Source organism: Schistocerca gregaria, chromosome 1 (assembly GCF_023897955.1).
Source record: "Schistocerca gregaria isolate iqSchGreg1 chromosome 1, iqSchGreg1.2, whole genome shotgun sequence".
NCBI classification, from domain to species: Eukaryota; Metazoa; Arthropoda; class Insecta; order Orthoptera; family Acrididae; genus Schistocerca; species Schistocerca gregaria.
Genome location: NC_064920.1, coordinates 553,959,860 through 553,980,964, shown reverse-complemented (window position 1 = coordinate 553,980,964; position 21,105 = coordinate 553,959,860). Strand labels below are relative to the sequence as shown.

The following is a 21,105-nucleotide window of genomic DNA, read 5'->3' as shown; positions in this document are numbered from 1 at the left end:
AAATAGTTAAAGTATCAGAAGAGACATGCTGGAAAACTGGAACAGATAGTACTAATCATGTTCATGTGTTCAAAACATTTAGAAACTGTCAGTAAAATTACAAAAGAAGGATAATTTCTCTGAAATCTGTAACAGAAGATTGAAGCAATATGGAGCAAAACTAACTCCTGTGCAGAATGACAGTTAATGGGAAAATCCATAAATGATTTGATCGTTAGAAAAGAATGAACTGAACAAATAATGTAAAGGCAATGAAGAAACTGTGGGGGAGGGGGGATGGACAATTACTGAAAATAGTTTTATTTTTTACTCTTTTTATCTAAGTACATTAAATACTGGCATTTAACAGAGAAATATAAGTATAGTAAGGAAAGTTCTGGTAGAATGTAAATAATATTCCCGGCTGCTGTGGCCGAGCGGTTCTAGGCACTTTGGTCAGGAACTGTGCTGCTGCTACGGTCGTAGTTTCGAATCCTGCCTCGGGCATGGATGTATGTGATGTCCTTAGGTTAGTTAGGTTTACATAGTTCTAAGTCTAGGGGACTGATGACCTCAGATGTCAAGTCCCATAGTGCTTAGAGCCATTTGAAGCATTTTGTAAATAATTTAGGAGTAAAGGTGCATAGGGATGTTGGCACTGTTTGGTAAATTTTGTGTGTGTGTGTGTGTGTGTGTGTGTGTGTGTTATACATATCACAGTTCAGGAGATTTGATATTGTTAATACTTTATTCTGTACTACTATGACACTCATACAGTCCAATCAGCTCAATGAAATCTGGCACCTGGCAGCACTTTTGACAGCTTTCAGTTGCAAAGTGCAAATGGCTGTGGGCAAAAAAATAAATAAGTAAACAAATAGCTATAGAGATAAGAAGAGATGTTGCCATACAGATGTTTACAAAAATGGGTTGCTTACACGTGAAGGAGCTGTGCCCAGTCTACAGAAATTGTCTGGGATCATCTCACATTACGTCAACTGCATAATTTCAAAAGTGTTTTCTTAATTTTTTTATCTTATGCTGCAAACACAGCTCATTTTCATTTCTAATAGAAAATTGACAAAATGAATGTCTGGGTAATGCTGGGTTTGTCAACTAGTATTTTATAAAAACCTTGTAGTCCTAGAATTAAACAAAATAGATCTTTGGTTCAAGTACAATACTGTCAGTTTACCAGCTCAGGATGGATGTAGCTGAGTATATCAATGGCCAAAAGAGATTTGTCCTATAGAGTAGTCAACATCAACCTAGATCCTTGTGAAATTGTGGAACTTCTTTCAAAACTCTTTATGCAGATCTCCCGTTACTGTAGCATAGTCTAGCATGTGTGCTTCACAAATGATTGCCGTGAGTAGGAAATACCCCTTTTCTTAAAGTGAACTTGATTTTTTCAAAGGTTAAATATTAGTTCAAAACCAACCATCTTTTCTGTTATAAAGTGCCAGTCCCATTGCATTCAGAAGTTTAAGGAGTTCAAATAAATGACAAATAGGAACAGTTGCATATTTACAACTTTTTTTTTTGTGGGATGTGGAGTCTATGGCTTTCATTTTACAATAGCTCAAATTGAATATTAATTTTACTGATCCATACTAATTTCATGCCCAAAATTATAAAAATAAAGTGTGTCATTGTTTTAAATTTGTTTAATTAGAACGCCAATGACATCATGAAAACAATTTATAGAGGTCATCCATTTCATCATGAAACCAAGTTTATAAGTTTATGAAGTTTAAGTAATTTTAATAGAACATAATACAGTCGCTAAGAGAATTTCTGCACCAATCCTGTTAATTGCCTATTCTTATAGTCTAGGCCTGTGTTAATTTACAGTGAAGTGCATAAACCAGTTTTTGTCTGATATTTTAATACTTATAAACAGAACAAATGATTAAACCATTTACTAGAAATCTGAAGTACAAAAGAAAGACAGTGCTCAGTTATCACAGTTTGGATATCAGTCCTTCATTTTCAATGAACTGTCATCGTGATGAGCCCATTCAGACCTTTTGCAGGAGATCTTCTATGAAATTTGGATGGTAGGAGACAAGATACTGGTGGAAGTAAAGCTGTGAGGACAATTTTGAGCCAAGCTTGAGTAGCTCAGTTGATAGAGAACTTGTCAAAAGGTCTCGAGCTCAAGTCTTGATCTGGCACACAGTTTCAATCTGCCAGGAAGTTTCATTCAGTACACACTCTGCTCCAGAGTTAAAGTGTCATTCCATTGAGACATTCCTCACTAGTTGTATTCTTTAGGTATGTCCTGATTCTCTTTAGGGTGAAGGAACTGCACTCATTCATGGACTTCGTCACTGGTAGAGTTGCCAAGGGCTGCAGAAACTATTACACATTGGGACAGCTCTGAGGGTCACAGACAGGCAAAACTTCTATATCATTTTGAGGCAAATGCTTCAGTTGACTCGCATATTGATGAGAGTTTCAGCTAAGCCACTGTCATTGTTAAATTGGCGACTAATGGATCTGGAGCATAAAATGAATGGAGTTTCATAACTCTATCGGTAATACCTATGTCTTCAGTTTTTGTGGTAGAAAACAATTAAAGCTGTTCAAGAACTGATCGTGCAGTGAACTAATGGAGGCATCTAGAAGGGTGTGAACACAGGCATGTTCTAGTAATCCTCAACATCATTACCAATATCCTTATTTGCATGATGTGCTTGCTTGGAAGAAATGTTTAGTTGCTTGATTTCAACTCCATTGGCCAAATCTAATTTGTTGGCTTCTTAGAAAAGCTGGCTGAATTTGTCACCAACATTTTCTCTCGTTGCCAGACATTCCCTTCTGAGATCTTGGAAATGTTGATAAACTCTGCAGAATCTATATCTTGGTGCTGAAGTTGATGGCAGATGGGCATATGCAGTGAAAACAGTTCCAAAAGTAAAACCAAGCAGACAACAAAATCTCTCTTGGTGATGGCTGCTAACACAAAATCGTGGCATTGTGGGATATTATCTTGTCGTCAAATTCTTGGATCTTCCCAGGAGCCAAACCAACACAACCATATATTTCTTTGAAGTCATGTGTGCTGCAAATATGCTCAATCCATCTATTAAGTGTGACTCAAACAGCGGTTAATGATTCAAGGGCATCATTTAATATTTGCCAGCAGTTTAGTGACCCAAAGAAATTACATACCATTTCCAGTGTTCCTAGTGAGTTTCTGATAAATGGAATGTTGCATGAGTCAGTGACTACCAAATTGAAATATGAGCTGCACAATGAGAATATACATCTAAAGGGTAGTGCTGTTGTATGAATACATAAGACCTATGGACTTTTCTCCACAGGGGTGCAGCACCGTCATAGCCCTGTCCTCAGAAAAATGACACATCAAGACCAAATTTAACCAGATCCAGCTAATCCTTTGCCAATCACATCAAACATTGTAACAAATTGCAGAAAATCTTCAAGGGTCTTGAGATCAGGGAAAATATAATGGGCATAGACAGAGAGTTCCTTTATTCCAGTAGTGTCAGCAGTTTCATCTGCAAGAACCATCATGTGTTTGGTTTCATTAATGCACTGAAACACTCTTTTTCCCAGGGGCTGCTTATTGATGAATGTGATGATCTACTTTTGGATTAGGGCATTAATATGCTTGTTGCATTTACCATATTCATCCAAACTTGCTCTTGGTTTTGTTACCTTTCAAGTGATATTTTAGAATTGCATGAAAGTTACCCATGTTTTTGTCATCTTGTTTTTTAACTTCAACAGCCATTAAGTCCCCTCAATGCAATCTCATGATGTCCGCAAAGAATCACTGCCTCAATAATATGGACTATGCGTTTTCTATGTTTTCCATCAAGTCTTGGTCCAGCGAATGTTTTATATCTTTTGTCTTATTCATCATGTGAACAAAGTTGTTACCAAGGATTACAGCAGCCTTGTGGTAATTGTTGCTGTCACAAATGTTGAAAATATTCAAGAGCATGCTTTCACTTTGAAAAGTTGGAGGTTATCAGAGCTCCAACATTTTGATCACTTCCTCTACCCAGATTTGTCGTAGTGAAAAACACACAATACTTATAGAAGGCACCGTCCTATTGGGAGAGTATACTAACAAAAATATTTCTCCATCTAGCTTAGGCTGAACTTGCAATATTGACCACTTTGCATAGTGAGACGAAATTTGTAAGTTGCTTCGGGCATAAAAAAGTTTTTGAAAATGTAGTTTCATGTGGTTCTCAACTTTTTAGTTATTTGGTAGCAATCCATCATGTACATCATACTTATAGCCTGCTGTTGGATCGTCAGAGCTTGATGTTTCAGTGAATGGTAAAGAAATAAAAACATATTCTCATATTTATACAAATGTGGTAGAGGATGAAAAGTGGGAAGAGACAGTCAAAAAACCTGATATCAGGTTCCTAAAAAATTGTGGTTATGCTAATGTATAATAGATTAATTGTTTATCTTGATAAACACAACGTCCTTGTTCCATGAGAGCATCGTTTCAGAAAGGGTAAATGTACAATATCAGCAGTTGCCCATCTGACAACTGATCAGTGAGTGGTCTCCTTTACTGCTAAATTATTTACATTCTACCAGAATACACTACACAGTCATAAGATGGAAAAGGGATGTATCTGCAATATTTTTATATATCTCCAATGCATTTATCACCTTTGCACCGCAAAACTTAAAGATTAAATGCAAGTGACATGACAATACTGAAACAGTACCAAAATGTGGAACAGCTAGAGAGAACATCATTATAGTCTAGTGGAAAATAAATTGATTATAAACCTGATAAAGACTATGTATTCACTGTTCAGAAACAAAGAGAAATCTTAGCATATGAATTTAAAGGTGGATGATGCAAAGCTGGAAGAAGTAGAGCCCACTAGATTCTTAGGTACTACTGTAGCTAATGGTCTGAAATGGAAACATTGTATTAATTCTGTGTGAAAGAAACTAAACTCCATTGTAATCATAATAAAGCAGCTATAGAAGGACTTTTGAAATTGTAAAAACTGCCTCAAAAGTCTAGGTATATTAACCTTTGCACCTACTTTCAAAATGACACTCACTTCTCAACAAACTCAAATCCTATGTGGTGCAAAAGGAATTTTACACTGTTAATTTAATTTTAGGGATATTATTGTTTATAATCCGTGATAGCTCCTTAGGACATACGTGGTAATGAATGAAGTGCCCTACATTGCATGTAATCCTATAGGATCAAACAAAATTCATTTCAATTTAACCTTCCACACCCCTTTTCATTCTTACCCAGAATTACCCGTATTTATTCGAATCTAAGTCTCACCTGAAAAATGAGACTCGAAATCAAGGAAACAAAATTTTCCCTAATCTAAGCCACACCTGAAATTTGAGACTCGAAATTAAAGGGGGGAGAAAGGTTTATGGCCGCTCCTCCAAATCGAAACAAAGATTTGTTTCGTTTTGGTTTTGTTTCGATTTGGAGGAGCGGCCATAAACTTTTCTCTCCCCTTGAATTTCGAGTCTCAAATTTCAGGTGCGGCTTAGATTATGGAATTTTCTTTATATATATATATATATATATATATATATATATATATATATATATATATATATATATATATATACGGGGTACCCGTCCTTTTTCACTTGTTTTGTCTCGTTTGAATTCATTGCTTGGTTTTCTTTGATCTGATAAGTGCCGTTCTATTTGTTATAGGTGTTTACGTCACTAAGCTGAAAACGCCTTATTGTACTGTGTCATCCATTGTTTGTCGCATTCTGATGATGAATCTTTACGACCTGTCGCCGATCGCGGCAGGGCTTGCTTTAGTGCGTACTGCCACTGCTTACACTTTTTTTTTAAAAAAAAAAGAGAGAGGAATCATCTCATTAGCGAAACAATGGCAAGAGAGTGCTATTTGTTGTTACTTACACTGCTGCTTTCTTTGATAATGATCAACAAGAACCAAATAATAGACTGCGTATGATAGAAGATGTTCTGAACGAGAGTTTAGCGAAAATTTTTCTCCGTTTTAAAATCTTTGCAGGCGCCTCTTTAGTACATTACATTCTGCACAGAAATTAGTCATCTTAGATTTAAAAATCTAGTCAATTGCCGTGCTTCATTTCTGACTGTATCACTATTAGGCATAAGAATAATACGAATATAAAAATGACATTATATGTATATTCTTACGCGTTTGCTTTGTCTCACTCTAGTTCGTAGTTATGAAGCAGACAGGATTTAAATGAGATAGCAGCAAACACGAAACAATACATTGTAAAATGTTTATATTCGTATTATTCTTACGATGAAGAGAATACTGCATCTGATTCACAATTCATAAAAGTTCCTATTAGCAACCACCTCTTCTCACAAGTAGGAAAAAATTCAGAAAGTAGAGTTGGCCATATTGAGAAACATCCCAAACAGTCTTGCCATTGTATTCTCGTAGTACATTGAAATGCTGCTACATTCGAAGATGAACAATACGGAATTTGTATTTACTACGTTGGATAATGTATGAAAATGCAGTGGCCGAAACACGGGGCTGAGAAAAAAAGCTCGTCTTCCACCTTTTTTTTAATTTATTTACTGACTCAGAGGTTTTGGCCCCAGTATTTATCTTTGTTCCTGCAAAGCATGCCTGTGTAGCGCTACATATATTCGACGGCAGAAGTTCGTTGTGGAGGCACCTACCAACATTTTTTAGAACTTCCTCTTGCTTTGCAGGCACTCGATTCTAAGCCGCAGCCGGTTTTTTGGATTACAAAAACCGGAAACAAGGTGCGGCTTAGATTCAAGTAAATGCGGTACTATTATGTTAAAAAGCTACCACCTACATATGCTGCTAGGGACTTTAAAATGAGTACAGTCTTTGCCTTCCATTCTTGAGTGAAGTCACATGGCATGAATGGCTGGCAGACAGTGAAGCACGGGCTCAGTTGCCAAATTGGAAATGTCTTCCCTACCCTTCATGCCTGCAGGCACCTTTCCTTCATGAAGTAAGATAATTATGTGCATAAGAATATCTGTTAAGTGTAGGTGACTCTAGCAGTTGTGTGCATAGAGTAGTGTCATGTTCATGTTGGAGATGGTTAGAGAAGGGATTGGGTGAAACCCAGTGCTGGCATCTACTGCTTTCGAAAAGCACTAAGGGGGCCACTGAGTTTAATGTTCCCTTCCAGTGTACAGATCACCATTAACTGGGTCACATGCCCCCACTTCATGAGATGCTGCAGAGAGGTTGAGTATTTAAACCAGGACATTGGCACAAAGTCCGGTGATCAGGAACTTTAGGCCACCCCCTGTCCTCGCCCTGCTGGCCAAATACTGGCAGTGAAAATGTTTTCCCCCGTGAGAATTCGAACCAACTTACCATCAGGTCGAGCACCACCGCACAGACATGTTGGTGACCTTGGCCGTGGAGGTAGGCGTTCGTGTGTCGTCTTGTGGAATCTTTTCCAGCCATTAAGAATCCTATGTCCCTAACATCATTCACATTCATTGATATATCTATGATTTGGACACAGGCTGAGTACATCCTTTCTTTCTTCCTCCATAACCTTAATAACTTCTCTCACAGTCATGTACCCTGGTCCTCCTCTGCTCAGCAAGTGACCTTCCTGGATGTTGACCTTTATGACACTGACAGATTCTTGAGAACCCCATACACATCAAATATAGCAAATTACATCATTATTACCTCTTCTATCCGTATTACTCTCCCATACTGTATCACCTCCATGGACGCCTTGTTTTCAGTGACAAGATATAGTGCCCATTTTAAGTTCACTTAGTTTACATTACATGTAAAAACTGAAGGTGAAGATGAAAATGTTAAAGATAACTTCTTTTGTCTATTTTCTTCGGTCAAGTTTTGAATGGAAAATAAGGAAAAGTTTTTTGATGTTGAAGTATGGGTTTGTCATGTGCATATTTTGTTACCAATAGCTGTCAGCAGTTATGGTAGGCTATAATTTGAAATAAATCAATAGTTGTCATATCCACTTCTATTTATCATTGCCAAACACTGTTGCTACCCATTTCAACAATTACTGTCATCATCACATGACCACCTCTACACTCGAGTTATTTCATGGTCAGCCCAAGGACACTCATGCATGAAACACAAAATAGATAAACAGTTACAAGAGTGATTTGTTGAGTGCTGTAGTTTCATGTATCTCCATAGATGAGTTTCAATATTAAGGAGCAGGATTCAGATATCTCTCTAAAACTATACTTTGATAGTTCCCTGTCTAATCACTGTTAGTTGCATTTTTTGTTGTTGTTAAACCACTTCAAGAAATTACTGGAAGTTGAACTCAGATATAATAATAATCATAATATCAACATACACAACAAAATAAATGAAAATACAACTATGGAAGAGTTATAATTACTGGTTTATATAGGAGCACTCACTACTCTAAATATAAACACTAGGCAGAGATCAAAACCAACCAACACACAGAAGAAACCCACAAAACCAGCATGTCAACACAGGCTACAGATCAGAATAGAAAAACTGAGAAAAGACATCGGACGGCTAACACAATTTATAAGAAATGAAATATCAGACAAAAAACGAAAAAGGTTAGGTAAAATCTCACAACAAGAAGCGATAGTGCAATTAGATGAAAAGAAGCAAAAAGTACAAGCATTGGCCAAACAACTTAGAAGACACAAAAAAAAAAAAAAACTGAAAATAGAAGGAAACAAAACCAAACATTCAACACAAACCAAAAGAGATTTTATCAGACAATAGATAACACACACATTAAAATAGACAATCCACCAAACATAACAGACATGGAACACTTCTGGAGCAACATATGGTCAAACCCGGTACAACATAACAGACATGCACGATGGATACAAGCAGAAACAGACACATACAAGATGATACCACAAATGCCTATCTGAAACCTAAAGATCAAGCAGACACAGCAAACCCAACTAAATATCGCCCCATAACATGCCTACCAACAATATACAAAATATTAACTTCAGTCATTACACAGAAATTAATGACACATACAACACAGAACAAAATTATAAATGAAGAACAAACAGGCTGAGGCAAAGGAGCACAAGGATGTAAAGAGCAACTGATAATAGATGCAGAGATGACATATCAAGCTAAAACTAAACGAAGGTCGCTACACTACGCATACATTGATTATGAAAAAGCTTTTGATAGTGTACCCCACTCATGGTTACTACAGATATTGGAAATATACAAAGTAGAACCTAAATTAATACAGTTCCTAAACACAGTAATGAAAAATTGGGAAACCACACTTAATATCCAAACAAATTCAAATAATATCACATCACAGCCAATACAGATTAAGCATGGAATATACCAAGGGGACTCATTAAGTCCTTTCTGGTTCTGCCTTGCTCTGAACCCACTATCCAACATGCTAAACAATACATATTATGGATACAATATTACTGGAACATACCAACACAGAATCACACATTTGCTATACATGGATGATCTAAAACTACTGGCATCAACAACTCAACCAATTACTAAAGATAACAGAAGTATTCAGCAATGATATAAATATGGCTTTTGGAACAGACAAATGTAAGAAAAGTAGCATAGTCAAGGGAAAACACACCAAACAGGAAGATTACATATTGCATAACCACAGTGACTGCATAGAAACGATGGAAAAAACAGATGCCTATAAATATCTAGGATACAGACAAAAAATAGGAATAGATAATACAAATATTAAAGAAGAACTAAAAGAAAGATATGGACAAAGACTAACAAAATACTGAAAACAGAATTGACAGCAAGAAACAAAACAAAAGCTATAAATACTTATGCTATACCAATATTGACCTACTCATTTGGAATAGTGAAATGGAGTAACACAGAGCTAGAATCACTCAATATACTTATACGATCACAATCCCACAAATATAGAATACACCACATACATTCAGCAACAGAAAGATTCACATTAAGCAGGAAGCAAGGAGGAAGGGGATTTGTCGACATAAAAAAACCTACATTATGGACAGGTAGACAATTTAAGAAAATTCTTTCTAGAAGGAACAGAAACTAGCAAAATACACAAAGCAATCACTCATATAAATACACCAGCTACATCTCTGCATTTCATAACCACTTCTACAACCCTTTAGATCACGTAACATCAACAGATACGAAGAAAGTAAATTGAAAAAGAAAACACTACATGGCAAGCATCCGTATCATCTAACACAGCCACACATCAATCAAGATGCATCCAACACATAGCTAACAAAAGGCGATATATACAGTGAGATGGAAGGATTCATGATTGCAATACAGGATCAAACAATAAATACCAGATATTACAGCAAGCATATTATTAAAGATCCCAATACCACAACAGATAAATGCAGACTTTGCAAACAACAAATAGAACCATTAGATCACATGACAAGCAGATGTACAATACTAGCAAATACAGAATACCCCAGAAGAGATGACAATTTAGCAAAAATAATACATCAACAACTTGGCATCCAACTTAAACTAATAAAACAACATGTTCCTACATACAAGTATGCACCACAAAATGTACTGGGGAATGATGAATGCAAATTATACTGGAACAGAACCATTATAACAGATAAAACAACACCACATAACAAACCTGACATCATACTCACCAATAAAGAGAAGAAATCAACACAACTAAAATATCCATACCCAATACAACAAATATACAGAAGAAAACAGGAGAAAAAATTGAAAAATACATCCAACTGGCTGAGGAAGTCGAGGACCTGTAGCATCAGGATAAAGTTGACATTATACCAATTATACTGTCAACTACAGGAGTCATACCACACAATATCCACCAGTACATCAACCCAATACAGCTACATCCAAACTTATATATACAACTACAGAAATTGTAATTATTGATACATGTTCAATTACCCGAATGTTCCTAAATGCAATGTAACATATTCCGTACAGTTAAAAGGAAGTCACGTTTGATCAAGGTCCGCATCACTTTCCACTTTTAACCAGACCTAAGGTCTGAGAAAGGAAAGAAGATAATAATAATAATAATAATAATAATAATAATAATAATAATAACAGTGTTAGTAGTGATGATGGTGGTGGTGGTGGTGGTATGAAAGTGAATGAGTGAGGGAGAAAATTTTTAGGATGATGTAAGAGAGTAAATGAAGTGTACAGAAAAATATTCTATTAAGAACCAGAAATTTATCGTAGTCCTTAATATTATGTTAATCATTTAATCCAGTATTTTATCACAAAACCAAGTGTTACTACACAATCATATAAAATATCAATAAATGTGTATAAGTTTCTACTTGCCACAAAAGTAAAAAATCTCTTGCTTCTTCAATCCCACTCATGAAGACATAATTAATTCTCAAGTTTCAAATACTGATGCCTTCATATTTGAAGTTAAAAGACAGAAATATAGATTTAAGTAAAGGAGACATCAAATATTAACAACATTGTGACATCATAGAACTCAGTTATGCAGGAGATGCACAAAACTTGGTACAGAAACTGAAAGTTTCATACACATTTCCAAATATCAGTAGATATTGGAGACATAGGAACCTGTGTAGCACAAAATCGAAATTTATTGGAAGTTATTCACATTAATTGCTGCTCTGTTACTAAGCATGTAACTTATGACAGTGTTCCAGAGTAATTTTTGTAATTGTGATATTGTAATGTTAGGTAGTTCATAATTTATTACATTCTATGAAATGTTTTAGGATTATGTTGAACTCAGTGTCATCCTCAGTTGTGTCTATTGTGTCTATTCTTTAACTTAATATTATGGCATGCATTAGTGTAGATAATATTCTAAGTTTTATAGATCATCACAGCTTTATCATTTGACAGGCCTTCACTTATGTGTTTTTTTGCAGGCATCATCTGAATTTGAAGAAAAAAGTGAAAGATTTTATTTGCCAGTGTGGTGAAATATTCCACACAAAAAAGAAACTGGAGTGGCACAAAGAGACACATGATGCAAAACCAAAATCCTGTGGATTCTGCAGTGTGAGGTTTGTACATGCAGTCAGTCTAACAAGACACATACGCAAAGCTCATGATAGTCGTTATGTACCTCAGAAGGAACGTGAAGGAGAAAATGTTGAGTGCCCTGTCTGTTCTGCTGTCTGTCTTAAAAATTCACTTTCGGCTCATATGCGTTTACATTCTGGAGAGCGACCACACCAGTGTCCCCTTTGTTCAAAGAGTTTCACCACGAAATGGAATTTGCGGCTTCATCGCTGGACCCATACAGCACGTTCTGCGAAGCCATATAAATGTGAAATCTGTAGAGCAGCATTTCATAGGGAATCGTGCTATTCAGCTCATGTACGATCTCATCGTGGTACAAGGCCATATACTTGCAATTATTGCGGCCGTTGCTTTGTGTATAAATACAATTGTGTACGCCATGTACGTGAACATGAATTAGGAAAAAATTATGTGTGTGGTGTGTGTGGAAAACTATTTCATAGAGGCTATTACCTGAAGGAACACATGACTGTGCACACAGGTATACGGCCCTACACATGCCACATTTGTGGCAAAGCATCTCCAACTAAATCTAATCACAATAAGCATCTGAAAATTCATCATGCACGAGAACCTGTAAATACTGAGGGTTGAAGTATAAACTGTTTAATGTTACTTCTTAAGTAATGTTTACTGACATCATTAGCATGTTTTGTACATCCTTCAAAATATGCAAAATTTCCAGGAAGTAATGCAACACAGTTTTTCTCCCTTTAGCCCACAACAATCTTGAAAAGTGATAAGTTATTTAGAATGGGAAGATTTCATCAGTGACCTGAAGACTTTGCCCCAGGTACACTGCCAGGATAGTTTTGTATTACGAAGTCTGAAAGTCTGAAAGTTGTACCACAACTGTAACAACAGGCATTTTATATCAATATAGTCACTTATGAAATCTGAAAAATCACAAATGATATTACCAGTAACTTAAATTTCAGTAAAATGTAACACAAATGTTGTGTTACTGTGACAAAACATGTATCTCACAGGTATGGAATTCAAGAAACTCTGTAGCCCTCAGTGGGCTGAAAATTTTGCCAAAGACTACATAATTTTCAATTATGTTTTAGGTATTTGCCAATGAAAAAGTTGCATTACTTTTTGGGTCAACCTTGTGTACATACCTATATATTTTTCCATGTCTCACATGTATTACCTGATGAACAGACCATGAAATATTTTTTGCAGTGCACTTCTGAGTCTCTGTTCAAATAAAGGGACAACAAAAATCCAGCTAGATGGCTAGAAGGGATGTTAATGTTCAGATTATTAAATTCCCTGCTGTTGCATGTGTACTTGGCTTGGGTACTCCCAACCTCTCCAACATAGCAATATGATTTTGTGTCTGGTGGCAGGTCACAAAATAAGAATTGCTTTGAAAGCATTGCCATTAATGAAATATCCGAATTTTTAAACTTTTTCACAGACTTTGTTGTTTAAGTAGACTTTCTTAAACTGGATCCTTTCAGAATCACCTGAATTGATAGAAAACCGTTGTGAAGCTGGGAATATTTGATATTTACTTTCCAAAATTTTGCAACTTTATTTTATGAAGAAAACAATATAAGTACAAATTATTTTCATTTTAAGCCAATATTTGCGTAATGTTGTGCATGCATGTACTGTGGTTGTTCTCACTGTGTGACTGTTAGGTATTATTTTTCTGAGATGCTAGATAAAAACACGACTCCAAATATATGTACTTGATTGTTGTTTTTAATCTCAAACTTTTATATGCTTTATTCACAAAACCTGACTGGCTTTATGCATCGCCTTTAGGAAATTACCAGTGAGCATATACTTCTGAAATTATTTGGGTTGTTAAAAAAGTCTTTCTTCAAGCTCAAAATCTCCCTAAAGTTCTTAAGCTATTTTGGTGATCACAAGAAATACATTAAATACCAACAGTGTAAGTTAATCATCATCTGCACATTGCTCGTTTGAGTTTAAAAACTTTGAAATCTGGCTTTCAATTCAGTGTACAGTTAATGTTGACAAACAATGTGACAAGTTTATAGGCTCCATATCGTGTTAACGCAAGTGGTATTGTAGTGTGGTGGATAACAGTACTCCACCTTAAGAACCACATTTCACAGTATCTTCTTTTCTCCGTGGTTTTTTGGTAATAGAACTATCCAAATTTGCTTTATAGATGAGTCTAAAGATTGTTTGTCAGCCACCATCTATACTTACCAAACCTTCATTACAGGTCCATTTTCATTTCAAAAGCATAATATTACTAGCTGATCTTTTTAGATTTAACTTTTGTATGTACCCATGAGAAGGAACATTTGTAATAAAGCCAAAGTCCATAATTAACAATATATAATTTAACACAAGTACTGTATTATCTTTTGTTTTTATTTTAGATAAAACTTTTCTGTTCAGGAGTACACAGGAACACTTTATAGTGGGTCAGCCATTCACATAATCAACAACACAAATGATGTAACAATGATCTGTATGCCATGATCTGTATGCTACTCAGTTTACAAAAAATAAAAATAAAAAAAAGAATGATTTATTGATTAAAAATGCAAGTCTGGGACGGCACTCTTCATTACAAATTTTTGATTCGTAGAGATATGAAGTAGTGCCTTTTGTGCTGAATTGTACTGTAATATTTGTAGAAGCTGCCACTTGTTTTTGTCTAAAAAGTGCCAGAAAAAAATATATCCTTAATTCTCATTTATATTACTATTGTTTTGAGGTTTCATTGCTCAGCTGGTACTTTCAAAAATTGTTTTTAATGTTCTATGGTCCATCTGTACGTGTCCATGTGAATGTGAACAGAACACAGTTTTCTTCTGAAACTTGTAACATCAATAATTGGTTGGTTCTTGGTGAGATGGTAAGGTCCATTCTTTCTATGGGGTCTTCATAGTTGAGATGGTTCCAGAAATATTCTGTCAATATTTCTTTCTACATAATTTGTTTTTCACACTTTTTGTGTCAAAACCACCAGTACTAACATTACTTTCAATTCAGTTGTTGTATTCAAAACTTTCCATACTCTTCTAACAATTTCATTGTCTTAAAAAGCATAGACTAAACACAAGATCAGTTTTATGTATAATTCACTTATGTCATCAAAAGATGACATTAGATTTTAGAAAATTTTCTTCTTCTTAGCATTTCCAATCTCTCAGAGGCACACGTACACATGATAACTTGTAGTGAGCTGTGTGTCTAAATGCATCAAAAACTTTGACAGAAACAGAAGACAATCAATTTGACCCGTCTGTTTGAAATTTTTGTGCTTCCTGTCCTACCGAAGGAAGTCAGAGACAGCAGCAGGAACGGCAAGAAACCTCCAGCTCTAGAAAATCTGCTCTGGGACCAGCTGTAATGTTGAACAAAGATACATTAGTTATTTTCCTTAGAAATGAGTAGATTTTTAAAAGTCCTATTGACAGTGGTGCAAACTTTACTGCAATCTGTTCTTTCTTGTGTAGCATGCCCTCACATATACCTGTTCTCAATCTGTTGATTAATAATAATAATAATAATAATAATAATAATAATAATAATAATAAGCTTGAGAAATTTTGAAAAAGCAAAGATAGCAGTCTAGGGTATATGAATACATCATAATATCCAGAAGGATCAAACACTCAGACATTACCTGATGTTAGTACTGCAGGTGTTTTGGCCGGGATTCAGTCATGTTCTCCTTATTTGTTAATGTAATGATTTAAAAAGGTTTGTATGAAAATAATAGTTCTGTGCTTAAAATTATCCTTATACAGAAAAAAGGTCTTAATGAAAGTATTCACTTGTCATTAAAGACCAAAAGAAAATGTTTTTGTATTACTGAAGCATTCTAGTGACCTTTTCAAATTGTAAAATGATCTTAAAACTCGGTAAAGATGTTACTGGTCTGAAGACTAGTTTGAACACCACATTGTTTACTTGCCATGGTCCTGTGACCTTTGAATTGACTTACTCAGTTATACTTTTGCATGAAATCTGGATTACAGTGCATTTCAGCATTTTTCACATAAACAGTCTTTGGCAGAGATGAAAGAAGCAATAGCTGACAGAAAAAGCCTGGGAATGATGAGGGATTAAAACTCAGACTGTTTGATTTGTAGTCACAAACTTGATTGCCCAATGATGTTATGTAATTAATACAACACGTGTATTTATTTCTGTTCATTATTATAAATGTCAAACTCCAGGCTGCTTGTGTTTTTCTGTAATTTTACACATTAAACACAAAAGTATATTTAAAAAAATAAATTAAAATCATTTTTCACTTTTGCGATTCAATTCCTGGATATATTTCCATACTGATACTATATCTGTCAACAATGTGGGATTTAAATTAGAGATGCAGCTTCAGTAGTTTCCCACTTCTTAGTTTCTAATTATAAATATTTATTATAGCTACCACCAGATACAAAATTATTGAATGCAAATTAATTGATGATTATCATTGAAACAGGTGCTTAAAATAAAATAATTATGTTTTGACATTGAAGCTCCAAATTAGGGTTTCCTGGGCCAAGCGAGTTTCTTGATTTTCTGTGAAGAGTAGTTAAATGGGGTGTTATCAGCAGTGTGTGTCTGTGTAACAAGCTGTAGGTAAACTTCCTACGAATTATCATTTCATGGTCTGTGGATCACACTCTTCTTTGTTGTTATTTGTAACTCTTATACTGGAAGTGTGTGTGTGTGTGTGTGTGTGTGTGTGTGTGTGTGTGTGTGTGTGTGTGTGTGTGTGTGTGTGTGTGTGTGTGTTCCTGCACTCTGACTATTGATGTTAATAATATAACTGTGTGTTTTCTACTGTGGGCTAATTAGCTGGAATGGCGCATGTGTGTCAAGTAAAGATATTTTGATAAATGTTTTCCCTGTATTTGTCATTTTGAGTATGAACTTAAATAATAACCTGTGATTTTCTGATGTACGTGTGATGTATATAATACTCATTCACAAATTATGTTATTAATTTAATATTTGAGACAAGTTAAAATTGTACTGAGCTGTGGCATGAATTTGGATCCCTCCCTTTGATGTTACCAACTGATCTGTCCGTGCACACCTCTCAATGGGATGAAAGTCCGAATTGACAACTTGTTTCCCCTCCATAATTTCTAGATATCACACTGCCTACAAAAGACATGAACTGGGTTCCAAAGCTTGCTGTGGCACACCCTTTTAACTTGTCACAAATTTTCAGTACATTGTATACTCAACTAAAAGGTAGAAAAATGTCAACTCTAAGTTATTAGTTGTTCCTCCCATTAGTAGCTCTGATGTTTACATGGACTGTTTCAAGACAAGGACTTAAAATATGACCATTAATACTTAATGAAAACTGTTATTTCCATCAAAGTAATTTCTAAACTGAATGATGTAAAATTTGTCCAAAAGAGCAATTTTGTACTGGTAGGCAAATGCAGAAAGTAGGTGTAAAGTGTTTATTTCTGTTGTTAAATCTTTTTGTGTCAATATATATAGTAGCTTATAGTCTTCATAATGCTACAAAATGAATTTTTCAAAAATTGATTGTTATTTACTGTCAAATAGCAAGACAAGAAACTGAGCAGACTTGAGATACCAATTATGATACATTAGAATCATACGTTTTGAAACAGAAGACTTTCATTCATCATGTATCACTGTTGCAATAATAATACCTAACAAAAGGCATTATTCTGCCTGCCAGTGCTTAGTCACTGAAACTCAGATAGAAGTTAAATAATGTGTTGTTCAGTTAATTGACATGCCTGGCTATGTAGCATAAATTCCAGAATGATCATGTCACAGTCAGCTCAATTTGACCTACAAATTTAATAAAAAATAGTTATCTTTAAAAACAGTTATTGTTGAAAGTCTGTAGGTATAAATTAAGGATATCAGATGGTCAAAGTGTATTGATAATTAGCAGTTACCAAAAGTTCAAATGCTGTAAGACTATTTATTTACATAAAATGTTTAATTTCATGTGTTTGCATTAAGACTGACAAACTGGAAACAGAAATTTGTTTTAAATTCTCGACAGTTTCTAACTGCTGAAAATATAAAATAAGAAACATTTATGTGGGACACTGTCGGAATATGATACACGATGATGAAAACATTTGTTATATTTTGACAGAGAGCTATTATCTGAACACTGAGTAGTAGAAGAAGAAGAAAAACTAAAAATCTGTTTTGAAAGCATAACAAGAATGTAGTTCTGAAGAGTGTGTGATATTTATGTTGTCGATCAAGATATAAAAAGAAAGCAATCACATTAGTGTACGCAAAGTATGGGAAAAAAAGGAGTTTGAAAAATATGAAAATCTGACATAAAGTATGCTAAGTAAATAAATATTATAAACTGAGAAAAGATTGCATCAGAAGACGATTAGAAGAAACTGGAAGTAAACAAATACAGTTGCTCAATACAATTAATGGATTATTTGCTGTCAGTATCATGTGGATTTTGTTTATTAAAAATTATTAGCTATGTGTAGAGTGTCTGTAAACTGGTTCTATACATATACCTTAACAGTGTCAGTTGTAACCCAAGCTCTAATGCATTCTAAAGTACCACTGTTGCAGTCAAAGTAACATGGGTTCCATATCTTCTCACTGCTTGTATAATGCTCTGTATTGTTGAAGTGTGGTCTATGGCTTATTTGCTATAATTATGTCAAATGATTGTGATCACACAAATCTTGTATTAAAAATTTCTAACACTACACTTAATATATGGAATTTGTCTCAAGGGTACTTTGCTTGTTGTTTATATGATTGTCGAATGCCTTGTGTTCATTGCTTGTTCTTGTCTGTAGTGGAATCAGTGCCCCTGGATATTACATTCCACCAAATGCCTCCTTCTTCTTCCCCAACTTCAGTTCAAAGACTATTACCTCAATTCATTGTCGTTCTTAATTCTTATACAATGCATGTCTGATGCTCAATAATTTATAGATTGTGTTCACAAATAACTACTGCTCCTCATTTACTTTTTACTGAGGTGCTTTCCAGTTTCTTTTTATGGATTTTTACCAGTGTTGTGAGTTTTGTGGTTAGTGTGATGACAAATAATTTTATAAATTTTACTTGCAAGTATTAAAATTTATTCAAATTTCTTTTATGTATTTATTGTTAACTTCCATCATCTAATAAATAATGTAAACATGAGAGATGTGACACTTATGTGCCATTAGAAAACATTTTAAAGGAATAAAGTCTTTTTATAAATATTAGGGTTTTTAAATTGATGAATGATTTTGTGATAACATTATTTTGAACAGGATGATGATGTGAAATCTGATGTTGCATTTCCAATTGTAATACAGCAGCAATGTTTGAGTCATTACTCTTATTTTTCTTTTCTATTACTGTGGTAATAATAACTGTTGTTGCATTCTTTGTAGGTGCTTTATATGTAATAGTGAAGTTGAATTGATCTTTGTTCCAATGAAAAATTTGCAGCATTTTATTAATTTGTCATGTATTGTAGGTCTAAATAATATCGTTTTATAAATGTAAATGTTGATGAACCATTTATATGCAGCTGATAGGTGCAGCAAATAGACCCATTAACAAACAACACAGAAAATTTCGCTGGCACATGAAGTGCTGTCCTTTTTCTAATCCAGGTATCCACAGGTGAATGTTCTGTGAAATGAAGAATTGGTTGGGAAGATGACTTAGTGATGAATTAAGATATTTTCTAGGTAGCATGGAATATTACTCTGATTGGTAGTAGGATTTTGGGGAGGGTATCCCTTGTCTCATCCCCCCTCAGTTTATGATAGTTTATTTATTTATTTTTTTAACTTGTAAGTCAGCTCACTGATTTGATGCCTGGATGCACGAGTTTTCTCTTGTGCTAAACATCTGCATCTCAGAATAGTACTTGCATTATCCATCCTCAGTTATTTGTTTGGTCTTCCCCTACAGTTTTTACCCTCTACAGACCCCGTTAGTACCATACCTCTGTTGTCTTAAAACATGTCCTATCATCCTGTTCCTTTTCAAATACTTCTGTAGCACCACATTTCAAAAGCTTCAGTTGACTTCTTTTCTGGTTTTCCTGTAGTCCATGATCCACCATTCAGTACTGTGCTCCAAACACATGTCCTCACAAATTTCTTTCTCAAATTAAGGCCTAGGTTTGGTACTAGTAGACTTTCTTTGATCAGAAGTGGCTTCTTTACCCATGCTAGTCATGCTGTTTATGATGTTCTTGCTTCGTACAGTGCATGTTATTCTGTACCCTGAATTGCAAAACTCCACTATTCCTTTACTACTTCTATGTTGTGGTTACCAGTTTTGGTGTTAAGTCTATCATTAATCTCATTTCTGCTCCTTATGATTACTTTTGTCTTTCGTTGGCTTACTCTAAGTCTATATTCTGTACTCATTGTACTGTTATTTCCATTCGACAGTTCCTCTCATTCTTCTTCACTTTCACTGAGGATAGTAATGTCATCAGTGGATTTTATTGTTGATATCGTTTCACACTGAATTTTAATTCCACTCTTGAGCTTTTATTTTATTTCTGTTGTTGCTCTTTGGATGTATACATTGAACAGTTGTGAAAAACAGCATCCCTGCTGTACATCCTTTTAATACAAACAATTCATTCCTGTTTTTCCATGTATATTGTTCCCACTTGGTTCTAGTACATATTGATGTTCTTCAGCTTTCCCTATAAATTACCTCTATTTTTCTCAGAATTTCAAACAGCTTGCACCATTTACATAGTCAAATGCTATATTTAGGTTGACAAATCCTGTGAATGTGTCATGATTTTTCTTAAGCCTTGTTTCCATTATCAAGTGATAGTTAAGATATTCATTCCCTATTTTGCTACTGTCTTTAATAGCCACCAGTGTCTTTGTCTCCTACCTCCATTGGTTCCTTACCTCCACCTTGTCTTGCACATCGTACCCCTTCTATTTGCAAGTTCTGTGTTACATTTGTCTTTTGCAATGCATGAATTAGCTTTAGATAAATTGTTGCCTTTCCTCATTTTTGTTTACTGTTTACTTCTTGGAATAGTAAAACAGTTTCATTTTATAATGCTTTTGCAGTT

The 21,105-nt window shown here is 34.8% G+C and overlaps 1 protein-coding gene across 1 annotated transcript in view; it reads left to right on the top strand.

Annotated features, from left to right (window-relative positions):
- LOC126356205 (zinc finger protein 711) overlaps window positions 1-19,264 on the top strand; it is a 172,706-nt gene extending 153,442 nt beyond the window's left edge. The window contains exon 3 of the mRNA XM_050007016.1: window positions 11,906-19,264. Coding sequence (XP_049862973.1) covers window positions 11,906-12,656 — 751 coding nt within the window. The 3' untranslated portion in view covers window positions 12,657-19,264. The remainder of the gene's footprint in view (window positions 1-11,905) is intronic.
- Window positions 19,265-21,105: the final 1,841 nt, after the last annotated feature.